This window comes from Carettochelys insculpta, chromosome 3 (assembly GCF_033958435.1).
Source record: "Carettochelys insculpta isolate YL-2023 chromosome 3, ASM3395843v1, whole genome shotgun sequence".
Classification (NCBI taxonomy): Eukaryota; Metazoa; Chordata; order Testudines; family Carettochelyidae; genus Carettochelys; species Carettochelys insculpta.
Window position 1 is genome coordinate 97,202,095 of NC_134139.1, and position 13,584 is coordinate 97,215,678.

The 13,584-nt window shown below is 39.9% G+C and overlaps 1 protein-coding gene across 2 annotated transcripts in view; it reads right to left on the minus strand.

The window, feature by feature from the left end:
* Nucleotides 1-13,584, minus strand: part of STXBP5 (syntaxin binding protein 5) — a 183,964-nt gene that overhangs the window by 116,895 nt on the left and 53,485 nt on the right. For both annotated transcript variants that reach the window (XM_074990423.1, XM_074990422.1), the window contains exons 5-7: nucleotides 13,039-13,173; nucleotides 5,528-5,591; nucleotides 181-264 (exon numbers count right to left, since the gene is read on the minus strand). In XM_074990423.1, coding sequence (XP_074846524.1) covers nucleotides 181-264; nucleotides 5,528-5,591; nucleotides 13,039-13,173 — 283 coding nt within the window. The remainder of the gene's footprint in view (nucleotides 1-180; nucleotides 265-5,527; nucleotides 5,592-13,038; nucleotides 13,174-13,584) is intronic.

The window sequence follows — 13,584 nt, forward strand, 5'->3', positions numbered from 1 at the left end:
CAGACATGTAAATGTGAGGTATCAAACACTCTATTCCTCTTAACTTTTTACTTCTGAACACCATTGTTCAACCACACAAACCTGCCAGTATTTAACAACTATATCACAAGAGGAACACACACACAAAAAGCCCATTGCAACACAAGTAGAAGTCAGTCAACTGCAGAATAATGCCATTACCTCATCATGTGTGTATCTGTAATCTGCCTTCTTTGACTTGAGGTCCCATAGCACTACTATTCCAGACTCATAGCCAATGAGAAGCTGCAATAATCAGAGTAAAGAGTGTTACCTCCTATACATGAAGGAAAGAAAGTAACTTAAAATAGCTGTAACTCTGATTCTGTGAAGTAGGTACTGCAGTAACATTTGATCGACCCTTTGTACTTTTATTCCTACACATGACAAAAAATGGAATCCTCCACAACAAAGTTCTAAAACCATTCAAGTACCCCTATTACACAGAAGGCACATGGTCTACTGCACCATCCAAATTTCTGTAATCACAAAATATTCACCTTTGAAAACAGAGTACTAGTTTATCACAAACCACTTTCAACCAAAAGTTTCATAACTCCAGGTTTATAGATTAATATTGTAATGGAAGACAACAATAGTTGTGCTCATATTTTGGGATACAATTCTGTAGTGGATACAGAAAACCATACTTAATTCCATCCATCATTTTTGAATTTATCCCATTAACTATTTGATTCAACAGTGATTTTTATCTGGGGCTGTCAATTAATAACTGTTAACTCAAAAATTAATCAATTTGAATCACACTGCTAAAACAGAATACCTATTAAAATCTATTATATATTTTCGACCCTCTTCTAACATTCTCAATTGTATTCTGTTTTGCTAAGTGCACAGTGTTCATTTTATACTGTCATTAGAAATTGAACTATAAACAGAAAATATTTCTCTTTGCCTCAGAATACTGTTGTGCAATCTCTATCAAGCACAAGTGTACACTGTTGCATAACTGCATTCAAAAACAAAAATAAAACTTTATCGCTTGTAAGTACACTCAGTCCTATAGTTCACCCAGTCACTAAGGGAAACTATTTTGTTTACATTTGCAGGAGATCATGCTGCCTACTATTTATTTACTGTGTCACCTGGAAGTGACAACAAGAGTTCACTTGGCACTTTCACAACAGGCATTGCAAAGTATTTGTGCACTAGATATACTAAACATTTATACGCCTTTTGCACTTCTGCCATCACCACAGAGAACATGCTTCCATGCTGATGATGCATGTTAAAAAGTAAATTTGCTAATTAAATTTGTGACTCAACTCCTTCTGCTTTGTGGCTTACCCACATTCTGCCATGTATTTCAGGTTATAGCAGTCTCAATTGATAACCCAAACCATGCTGCTTGTTTTAAGAGTACTTTCATTGCAGATTTGACAAAACAAAAAAAGGTACCAATGTGAGATTTCTAAAGATGGCTACAGTACTTGACCCAAGGTTTAACACTCGGAAGTGCCTTCTAAAATCTGAAAGAGACAAGGTATGGAGCATGCTCTCAGAAGTCTTAAAAGAGCAACATTGATGCAGAAACTATAGTACTCAAACCACCAGAAAAGAAATCAACCTTCTGCTGGCAGCATGTGACTCAGATGATGAAAATAAACATGCCTCAATCCGTACTACTATGGATAATTACTGAGAAGAACCTGTTAGCAGCATGAATGGAAGTGAGAGAGGATATACTGAGATGGAGAATATTTTTCGGGTTGGGGGCCACTGACCCACAGACAAATCAACTGGAGTCTGCACAAGTGAGAAGCAAAACAAAATAAAGCTTCACTGATGTGGTCCCTGACTGAAAAACATTGCCCTTGCAGAACCGTGGCAGGGCTAGTACATTTTTTGGAATCCTCTAGGCTCTGGGGGTAGGGCCAAAAGTGAGGGGTTCAGTGTGGGGGGGAGCTGCCAGGCTTGTGGTGTGGGGTCTGAGCAGGAGGGAAAGTGAAGTGCCAGGATGAGGAGTCTGGATGGGAGGGGTGTGTAGGAGCAATCTGTGGGGTCTGGGTGATGGAGGTACGGCTTACCTGTGTAGCACCCCTGGATGCACATGGCTCTGAGCCCATCCCTGCTCTGACTGGGCAGAGCAGCACTCAGAGCAGCAGGATGAAGCCTCCAGGCAGGGCTGCTACTGCTGAAGTTCACGCTCCCCCTTCCCCAGCTGGAGGAATGGCAGCGAGCAGCACTGCAAAATGCTGCTTCCTGCCCCCACCTCTGGCAGAGCCCACGGGCCAGCCCCAGCCTCACCCTCAGCTTGCTTGATCCAGCTCATAATGCTTAGGGCTCCCCACCCCCCACAGGCCAGATGCTGGGGAGATCCTGGCAAGCTGTGGTTTGGATCTAGATGGAGGGCCAGGGACTCCCCACCCATGGGATATACAAATCTTCAGTGCAACTGTCAAGTAAATACTTTGTGATGGTGATCACAATGCCACGTTAATGCTTGCACTATAGTACTTGTAATGGACAAACTGAAAAACACTTTCTTAGGTTTTTACAGTAGAAACATTTGTAATAAAAATCAAGTGAGCACTTTACACTTCATATTTGATGTTGTAATTGAAATAATAATTGAAAAGGTAGAAAACACTCAAAATACTTAAATAAATGATATTATTTCACTGTGTGAATAATCATGATTAATTTTTAAATCACTTGACAGCCCTAATTTTAGATAATAAAAAAACAGATTTTTTTGTATGATGCTGAATGACTTCTCTCTCTGGTCAGCATGTATTTTCTCAAAATTAAGTTGAAAGGACCATTAGCCAACCATGGTGCATTATTTTTAAAGTTTCTCCCCAAAGAAATCCCACACCAATTCAACAATAAATACATATAAACTTTTCTTTAGCAGGCTAGCTTCCTCTGTATAAACAAGACAGGTTTGACCATGCTAAAAATTTAACTGTCCTCTTTATAGGCATGTCTTCCAGTAGTCAGTCATGCTATAGACTACCTATCTGTCAAATGTGGTTTGTTCTCTCTCTCTCTCTCTCTCTCATCTTCTCCCACAAGGGAGTATTTTCAAAGGGTGTTTTTATTTTTTTTTTGGAGGGGTGGGGGGAATGCTTTTTAAATGTGCACACTTCAGCAAGGTTTGATGGAGAAGTAAGGTTGAAAAAATGTACAAAGTCAAAGAGTCTCAGCCTCTGATGATTGTACAAATGTGTTAGTCTGTATCTTCAAGACAAAGAAGGTAGAAAGACCCATGCCTTCTGTGAAAGATAGGCAACTGGCACTTGGAGCAGAAGGTGGTGAGATTTATGATTGTCTTTTGTGCTGTAGGAGTTCACCTCACATGCATCAACTCTATCAAGTGTCACTTGCTATAATCAGAACCACTTCAGAGAGTAAGTTAATGCATACTTTTTAACTTTAGTGTTACAAGATACAGAAAGGAATTTCAGTCAAAAAAGTAATCTGCCATTTCAGCTTAATACAAAGTCAAACTTGTCTCTAGCCATGTCTTGCAGCACTTTATTAGTGGTTAGAAAAGAGTGTTTTACTCTTTTATTCACTTTTAGAATAGGTTTGTATCTTTCATAGATTGCTTACCTAAATATAACTAGTCAGACACTAGGATACCTTTCAGAGAAACATGGGAGCATCTCAAGCTATGGAAAACTGAACTGAAAGCACACCAATTTAACTTTTAAAACTGAAGTGCATTAATGAAAAGTTGGAAGATGAAGATGACTAATTAAGATGGCTGGATATTCATCAGTTTAACTGGACAGAAAGAATAAAATAAGATTGTACCATTTTAAACAAGAGAAATTTTGCCTCACTGAAGCGTACTTATTTAAAACTCAAGCCCAAAACAGGCTAAAATTCTCAGACTAAGGCTCCTGATAGTTCAAATGAAGGAACACATACACTAGTGCTGTGGAGGTACTGAATTAGACATTTTGCTTTCCTGGATACATAACTGAAAAAAATATGAAGTCAGGCTACCTAATTTTGACATGCAGTAATTTCCAGCAGAATAGCTTGATATTTGAGAGGACTAGAACATCTTGAAGAACAGTTCCTTTTTTTTTTTAATTTTTATGTGCATGAGGAAATCTGTCGCTAATGAGCCCATTATTTCACTCCCTCAATTTTTATTAAAAGCAAGCAAGCACAATATTCTAGTGAGACAATGAGAAAAAACTTACTCCACTTCTTGCAGCTCTGTGAAAGAAAAATCTGTTGCTTCTTTAAAGAAGCCACCATTAGAAGACTCTCCTAGATGCGCACCACAGGAATGTAAGTGCACTCACATGTGTACGAAGGGAGAAAGGGAGAGAGAAAAACATGTCCACAGAAAGTAAAGCCTCTGCATCCAATTATTCTCTTGAAAGGATGTGGGAAGCTCAGGAGAAGATCAGAGATATTTTTAATGAAAAATGAGAGCACAGAACTACTAAAAGCTACTGTATTTGTCTGGTTCACTAGAAGGCAACACTTTCAGAATCACTGCACCTGGGAATGAGGTGCACTGGAAGCCTTTCCCTGGATCTTGGAAGTGGACATAAGGCACTAGAGTTAAAAGTCTCTCAGATGCCTAAAGTTATGCACATCAATCCATCATTTCAGATTTAACTAAGTGACCCAATTTTCAGAAACAGCGAGCAGCTACAACTCCTATTACTGGTTTCAGCATTGCAACAGGTGACAAAATTTAACCGAACAAGTCCAAAACATGGGACGTTTTTCAACGAATTCAGAGAGATACCTTGTTTCATAAATCAAATGCAATGATAATTTTCAGTATATTTAGTATTTTAATAATTTTCAATACATATTTAAACTTCTTATTACATCTAATTTTTATTTAATTTTTCTTTTTCTACAATAACCTATTTAATGTTCTTAAACCATCTTTCTTCTTCCAAGTTATTTTATTTCAAATTTTATTGAGTTTTTTTCTGAATTTATTTAGCTTTCCTTTTCTCTCTTTTTGCACTTTAACTGTAATTTTAATAGGCATTTTTGTATTTTGTGCTTTTAATTTGTTACCTTATGCTACTACATGACCAGCTGCTTTAATATCCCTTTCCCTCCAGCTAGCTCTGGTGTGATTGATAGATAAGATAGAGGGGGTCTCTATTTTACATATTCCCCTATTCTCTGTCCCCATTCTTTTCCCTTCTACAGGTATGCAGATGGCAGCATATTCCTTTTAGGATCTTCACAACTAAATTATCTTAGCTTTCATCCTTGCTCCACATCAAACAGCTCATCTGATCATACTCTTCATGCCATTTTACTATGCGTATCTCAATACTTTTTGTGTTACTCCTAAGCCCTAGATAGCCTTGATACATCTTTTCCAACATGAACTTCTTCTCATTTATTGATTACTTCCTCAAAATCCATGGCACATCTATCAGGTGGTTTTTGGTTTCTTCTTTTTAAAACAAATAAATGCCATTTTCACATTACTCAGTCTCACTCTTTATTGAATATTTTATTATTAGCATGATTTTCAAATTCAACCTACCTTTCCTTCATCCATTGGATTATCACTAATATGGACAACAGGTCCTGGGTGAGATTTGGATGACCTGAAGAGGAAAACATTTCCACCTTAAATAAAAGGAAAACATCTTCCCCCAAAATATATTCGAAATAATTCCTACTGGGATGAAATTTTAAATGAACAAAAATTAATCTTCTTTATTGTTAAAGTGAACACCAAGAAATAAAGAAAATGGAGCAGGCACACTATAACTGACAAGGCAAGATAACCGTGAGATACTAGCTAATCAGATATGCAATGATTACTTTTAACAGAAGCACATCTTAAATGAGTTATAGTTTTCAATGCCACAAGGGATTACTGTAATCATCTACTTTGACTCCCTTTATTAGAGAGACCATAAAACTTGCCCAAAATAATCCCGAGTGCATATCTTCCAGATGGACATCATGTCTTGATTTTAAAATTGTCACTGATGGAGACTCCATTAATAATCACGACTATTCCATTGCCAGGTACATTGGATTATGTAATAACTTTCTCCTCTACATTGAAAAGTCCATTTTTTGTTCCTATGTAGATACTAAGGCTAGTCACACACACTTTAACCTTGCCTTTGTTAAACTACAAATAGATTGAGCTCCTCGAATCTACCCTAACACACACCCTTTTCTAATCCTTTTATTTTTTTTCCTTGCTTTTCTCTGAACTCTGTCCAATTTAAAATATCCTTCTTTAATTCTCAGCACAAGAACTCAACAGAATATTAATAATAATCTTTAGTGCTAAATACAGAGGCAAAATGTTTTCTTCCAGGTCGTAGATAAAAATATTGTCAACAGCTAAACAATGTAATTGCAACAACTATAGTGAATCTGTTTCTACACTATATTTTATTTAACTGTATTTTGATTTTTTTCACTGAGAAACAGATAGACTTTATTGTTTTCTCTCATACCAAAACAACATCCTTAAATATTAACCATTCAGTAGGTGTAAAACACTATGGAAAAGTACACAGTGCCACTAATTTACTAGTTGCTAAATCAAAATATGAGACAAAGAAGGATTCCATAACCTCACAAATCATTAGTCCCAGCTACATGTCACTTTGGGGGTAATGTGCATTTTATTCCCTAAAAAATACCTTTACAAATGAACTGAAAAGCTGATAGAGATACCTTTGTGTGATACTGGTCATTTAGTGCTCACTTCGAAATCTACTGATTCATTCATGAATTAAGAAAGCTTTGAAAACAATTTACAAATATGAATTTGTCTGCACTATATAAGACAAAGCTAACAGACTTCTTATATTTCTGTCAACACATCATCATCATCTATTCTCTTAGGTTTAATCTAAAGTATCAGGATAATTTAAAGACATCTTTATTAAAGATGTTTTATTTCTAGCTATACTTAGTATGTGACAACCATCAGTTCAGTGACAAAAAAATATTTCAGGATCAACAAAACACTTATTTAACCAATGTTATTTAAGCCTAAAAATGTATTGTGATCATAAAAAAAATTACTCAACTGTACAAACAACAACTAATTCAGGGTCATATGCACAAATTTCTGCAGGTTTGTTTTTCTTTTTTTTAATTTGTAAATGTGGGCCACAAGTTTTTTAAAATATAAAGTTCAAAATGGTTATGAAATGAGTGTGCATAAGAGAGGTTAATGAAAAATTTGAGGGAAACAGATATTGGTATAACGATTTTGTTAATATACTAAACATTTATATGGTAATAATGGTTTTATAAATTTTCTGGGAATTTCCTGCAGTATCATAAGTGAACAACAATATTCCCTCATCCACCTCCACTTTCCTGTTGCTAGTGGCCAGAGGCATGATAGGAAATGTAATCCCTTCTCATGAACAGCAGGGAGGAAGGAAATAAACTGTACATGGAGGCGGAAGAAGAGCATTCACACTTTTCCCCCCTGCTCTCCTCATACAGATCAATAATGAGTTTTATTTTCCATAGGCACTTCTTGCAGTTCATTTCATTCAAAAATGCCATTTAAACAATAAACATTTTCAACTGAAAGAAAATGCAGGACTTGGTCCAAAAGTTGTGTCCCTAAGTTAAAGTTACAATAAAGGTTTTGTTGCTTCTGTACAAGAGCTGAACTAAAAAGCACCCCCAGAAACGTTTAAATTATTGTTGTGATAATGCCATCTGACATTGGACTACAACCAAAAAAAAAAAAAAAAAACAAACAAACCACACAAAAGTCATATACACAAGATTAATGAATACTATTTAAACAGTATAATCCTGTAATCAAATCCTTGAATACGCAAAAAATGGATGGATTTAAGCAAGCTGTGCAAGTAATTTAGTAGCCACAAAATGGCATTGTATCTCAAAAATACCAAAACTGTGTTTAATTAATCATGATGCAACTTAAAATCACTACACTCTATATTAAATGTTGGAGAAAGTTGCCTTGGTAAAATGTTGTAAAGACTAAAGATATAAAGACTTGCTTTTAAAGGCCTATGAATAAAAGCAATATGAAGCTCAAACGTTTCAGAAGTGGATACAAATCATTATTATTGACAATTTAAGAAAATGAACAATTATTTTGAATGCAGTGAAAAAATTCATAAGAATATTATGCACAGACAGACAGAAATGTGACTGCTTTTCTTTTGTTTGCCATGGGGAGCTATCTTCTCCGCTTTCAGGGGTCTACCCTGCTTAGACTTGCCTAAGGAAGAAGTCTAGAATAAAGTATATTGCTAAGTTTTTGACTGATGGATTGGTTTGCTGTAAGGAAGACATAAATGACTGAAGATTTTACACTGAGCTATATTTGAATGAATCTGTAAATCTCATGAAATTAACAAGAACTCTAGCCAAAACTTTCTAATTTTAGGTGAAGGAACCTAAATAAAAATTATTTTGTTTACATCACTAGAAGCAGTGAATGCTCAGCAACTCTCATTAGGCCATTCATTTGTGTCAAATTCAGACTTCCCTGTTTGAACATAAGGCACAGATCTTTATTCTAAAGAGAAACTACGAAAAAAATCCTTGCCTGTCAATGCCAAAAGAGGGCCATGAAACATCTGACATGGATTTAATTAGGCTGCAACATTATTACATGCCTGGCACTATCTGACAGATAACTCAATGTACAGTGCAGGTAAACCCATGTCTATTCCACAACTACTTTTACCAGCCTCCCTTCTTTTTCCATCCAATCCCTCCCAGCAAATCCATTTCCAGGACCTTACTATCCACTCTCTCCTCTCACACTGGGTGGTCTGCAGAATGAGGGGGTTAGCACCCTGCTGTACAAGTTACAGGCGTCCCAAACCACAATGATCATTCCTTTAATTAACACACACAAACACTCCTTCGAAACTGCTTTCAAAAGAACATGGCCTGCCTTTTGAAATCACTCTTCCCTTCCTCTGCTTGGAATAGCATCTTCTTTCAAAAACAATTTAGAAAGAAAACATGTGTAGCCACTCCACGGGGCCCTCTTTTGAAAGAGAGGGTCCTCCATGGCACTGGCCCACCAGAGCATGGAGATGCCCTGGCCAACCCCACAGGAGCTATCTGGTCCCCTGAATCCAGCTGCATTTAAAGTCCCACTGACCCAGAAACACTGTGGCAGGAAGCTGAGAGTGTGCTGGCAGCAGGGATAACACCCCTGCAGCTGTACACCCTCCAGCACAGCACTGAGGGGCCAAACACTGCCAAGCCAGCAGCCAGGAGCCCCAAAGGGAGCCATCACCACCCCAGGGAAGGGTTCCCAGACTCCAGCCAGGACTGGAAGAAAAGGGCCCCAGCTGGAGCTGCGGGACCTCCTTGGCTTCTGGGGGGGGATGAGGAGGTCCTGATGCAGACCACGGGGCACCAAAAGAAATGCGGCAGCCTTCATCCGCCTGTCCACCCCAAGTAAATGCAGTTGAAGGTAAAGGAGAGGTGGCAACCCACTGCCAGGCCAGGGATGCACCAGTCTGCTTGGGGGCTCAGCAGGCAAAGGAAGCAGAAGGAAGAGCCCCTCGACACCGCAGCACCAGAGGAGGAGGAGCTGGGACCGTGGAGTGTGCCCTCGTGCCCCCAACATGACCTGGAGCACAAGCTGGTGCTGGACAGCGACGGGGCAATGAAGCAATGGGACCCTGGTTATCGACATTCCATCCAGGTCTTTCAGCTAGACTACCTTCAACCGGGCTTCTCCCGAGCTCTTCAAGGCACCCTCAGGTGGGATCTGGGCATTTCTGACACCCAGCAGCCACAGGGAGGCCCACACATGGCCATCAGCACGTGATCTCATGGACAGCACTACAGTGCACATGGCCCGGGCCGAAAGCAGGGGTGGAGAGGGGGCAGACGACCATGGACAGAGTATACCCTACCCATTCTGGGACCCTTCTTCCCCAGGGCCCCCGGGCCAATGGACATAGGACAGGGGAAGCTGGGTGGTGGGAATGGGGGGGCACATCCCCCCCATGGTCAGGTGGTAGGACTGACAGTTTACCCTTCTCTTCTCTTCTGTTTCCACAGCTCCGGCACCCGGGGGCCAGGCCAGCCCCATCAATGTTCTGGGGAGCCTCGCAGCAGCTGGTGAAGGGGGTGGGGCACCCCCCCACACCAAGGCACATGTGCCGCGGCAGGAGGACATGCTGCCACCCCAAGGAAGAGGCAGCCACCACTGCCCAGACAGCTGTACGGGGGCATGGTTCTTGTCCTCGACTGGGAGCTCCCATGGGGGGGATGTAGGTCCCTGCCTCCATCCTGCGCCCCAGCCATGAGTTTCTGAAGATCCAGGCATCATGGGGACAGCCTGACAAGTCCATGAAGATGTCCCTGAACCACCTGTTAGCATCGATGAGGGCCTGGAGCACCACTGAGTAGTAAACCCTTCTGGTTGACGCAGCTGCATGTGCTGTGTTGTGGAGACTGGATTGCTATGTGGATCCCATCCAGCATGCCAAAGCAGTTGGGGAAGCCCAGCTTGGCAAATCCCATGATTGCAGCATCAAGGTCCCTAAAGTAGATGACCTGGCGTAGGAGGCGATGGTTTATCGCCCTGATGGCCTGCATGGGATGGAGGGCAAACGCGCCCCTGAGCATGTGGAGGTGTGTGCCAGGACCCCCTGTCCCCTCCTGGGAGCCCCTCCCCACGGTGGGTGTGTGACCCAGGCTGGCTTACTTCCATGAGGGTGATCCAGATGGTGGCCTTGCCCACCACAAACTGGTGCCTGACTGACCAGTAGCTGTCTGGGGAAGGCCAACTTCCACAGTGCAATCACAACCCTTTTCTCCAGGGGGAGCATGGGATGCATCCTGGTGTCCTGGGGGCCAACCAGTGACATAGCTCCAGAAATGTGCCCTTCGTCATTAGCAAATTCTGGAGGCAGCAGCTGTCGTCGCAGTCCCCCATGACAAATCAGTCCCACCACTCGGCATTGATGGGGTATCTCCACAGGTGCCGTCTGACCTGCGGGAGGGGGCACACACCTTGCAACATGGGGGGCGCCTGCAGGACAGCAGCTAGGCAATGGCCACAAGCAACGTGATCAACAGGCAGGTGACAGCATCCAGGAGTTCCCCATCAGGAAGCTGGTGGGAATTCATGTGGGTCTTTGCAGTGATTCTGCTGCACTCCACTCTGTGCATGTGGTGGGCTGGCCCATGGACAGCCTGGCAGCCCTTGGCATGTGCATGGAGAGGATGTTGGGGAGGGGCTGTTTTAAGGGAGCATCTGGCTGCAGCCCCCGGAAGAGCTTGCCAGACATACAACCCTGTCCACAGAGCTTCCTGCTTCGTTCTTTTGAAAGAGAGCCCAAGGATGTATGGCCACTCAAAAGGATGGAAGGCTCTTTCGAAAGGGTAGAACAATGCCTCAATCTACTTTTTGTGCGTAGCTGCTCTCTTTTGAAAGGCGAGCTTTCAGATGGTGGCTTCTGAAATTTCCCATTACAAAATTGGGCTGTGGTGGGGCCGCACCCTTACTGTCTAGCTGAAAAATCTGACACGTATTCACTAGCACTGATGAGAACATCAGGCGGCATTTGTGTATTATTTCATTTTTGTCTCTTGATCATTTGAATAGCTTTATTAAAATCTATTTAAAATCGTGTGCTGCTTTTTAGAGAAAGACTTCCACTCGCATTCGACTAGCACAGGGGTTGGCAACCAACATACCAAGAAGAGCCTTCTTTTTTGAAATTTGGTGAAAACTTGGTAATTCAAGAGCCGCAATGCACGTGAATATAAGACAGTGCTTAATTAATAATGTCAAGCCACACTTTTTGTAACCCCCTGTTCTAAGAACAGTGCTTACACAATGATTTGTAATGCGATACATGATTGCTGCAGGGTGTTCACAAACTTTTTCCACCTTCTATTTCCTCACACTTTACATGCGTTTGTACCACTATGTTCCAGACTTCCACTCACGAACCCACTTTTTGCCAATTTTATTTCCCATTTAATTTGTTTGCTTTCTTAAAATGTGTGTTGCCTTTCACAGCTGGAATGCGGTAAGCTTCCTTTTCCTTGTCAAAAATCAAGATTTTATTAGCAACACAATCAAACATGGATACAGTATCATTTGCCACAATGCACTTCACATATTAAAGCGGGAGTTACCCAACGTTTCAAGATCACATACCATTTGCTATTTAGATATGAATTGTTCATTGTTAGGCTTTTTGACTTTCACTGTTTTTCAGAGATCACCAAGAGGAGGGATTTTTATGTTGCAAATAAGTCCTTAAAGAGTCACATATGGCTCTGGAGCCACAGGCTGCAGACTTCTGGACTAGTAGGCGCACAAGCAAAATATTATTTGCATACCTACACACAGCCAGAGGTTCTCAACAACAGACACCTAGATACGGATCTGATTACTGAATCCTTCTAAGCCACAAATCAAAAAATATGTAGTGAAATAAAATCTTGTATGATCACAGATTAGAAATTTGTTTTGAGATTTGTAAACCCCCTGGAACAAGAATAAGAAAAGCTAAGAGAAAGTTAAAGAAAAGGATATTATGGACAAATGGGAAGAAACTTTCTAGAAACATGCAAATGAGGATATAATATACAGAACTCAATGTACTGTGGATAATTCAGAGAGATTTACACCCAAACAGGACTGGGCTGCTCTTTAAGACTTTAAGACTATTTTTCTATTACGAAAGTCTGGCAGTAGTTTCTCTTAAGAACTGTAAAATAAAATTGCATATTCAAAATTTCAGATATCATATAAATGAAATCCATACTACACTTCACATAATCTACATACCCCATCCTGGCATTGCTTATCACATATCACATAAAAGGTTTAAGTTATTTTTTTCTTTATTACAAACACTCAGTGAAGAATTTTAGACAAGAATAAATGTATATACTATAGATCTTCTGGGAGATGAAATGTGTTTAAATTATTTCTGTTTAAATTTGACATTAACATGAATGACATTTCTATAATTAACAAATGGTAGCTAAGACTTTTTTTCCATTTTCAGCTTGGTAATACCCAACCATACTCACAGTTCAATGGCTTTATTCCACATGATGACGTAGCCTGATAGTGTAAAGGACTCCACATTGACAATATGAATGTTTCCTCTTTCGGTACCCACATATAGCCATTTACTTTGGAAAGGCAGATGACAAAATGTTATCCTGCAAGAAAATCAATTAAAAAAACTAAATAGGAAGATCATTTATAAATCTTACAAACACTTCATTAGAGCCCAATATCTTACAACTATATCCAGGAATAGAATTATTTTACCACATTTTGTCATTTATACATCATTTACACATGAAATTTTAAAGTTAAAATACTTGATGTAATTGCTAAATAAAAGATTATGTTTCAGAAACTATGATGTAATTAAATCGGTCTATAACGTAAAAGATAAATTGTAGGTGTGATGGTTAGCCTTGGAACAAACTAAAAATCTTCATGTAATGTTTGAATACCTCATTTGGGATTTAATTTTAAGGTATTATAATTGTACATGATTTCCAGCTTTTTTTTTAAATTAATCTCACCATATTACTTTTTTCCCATTTCAAGTACACAATGCA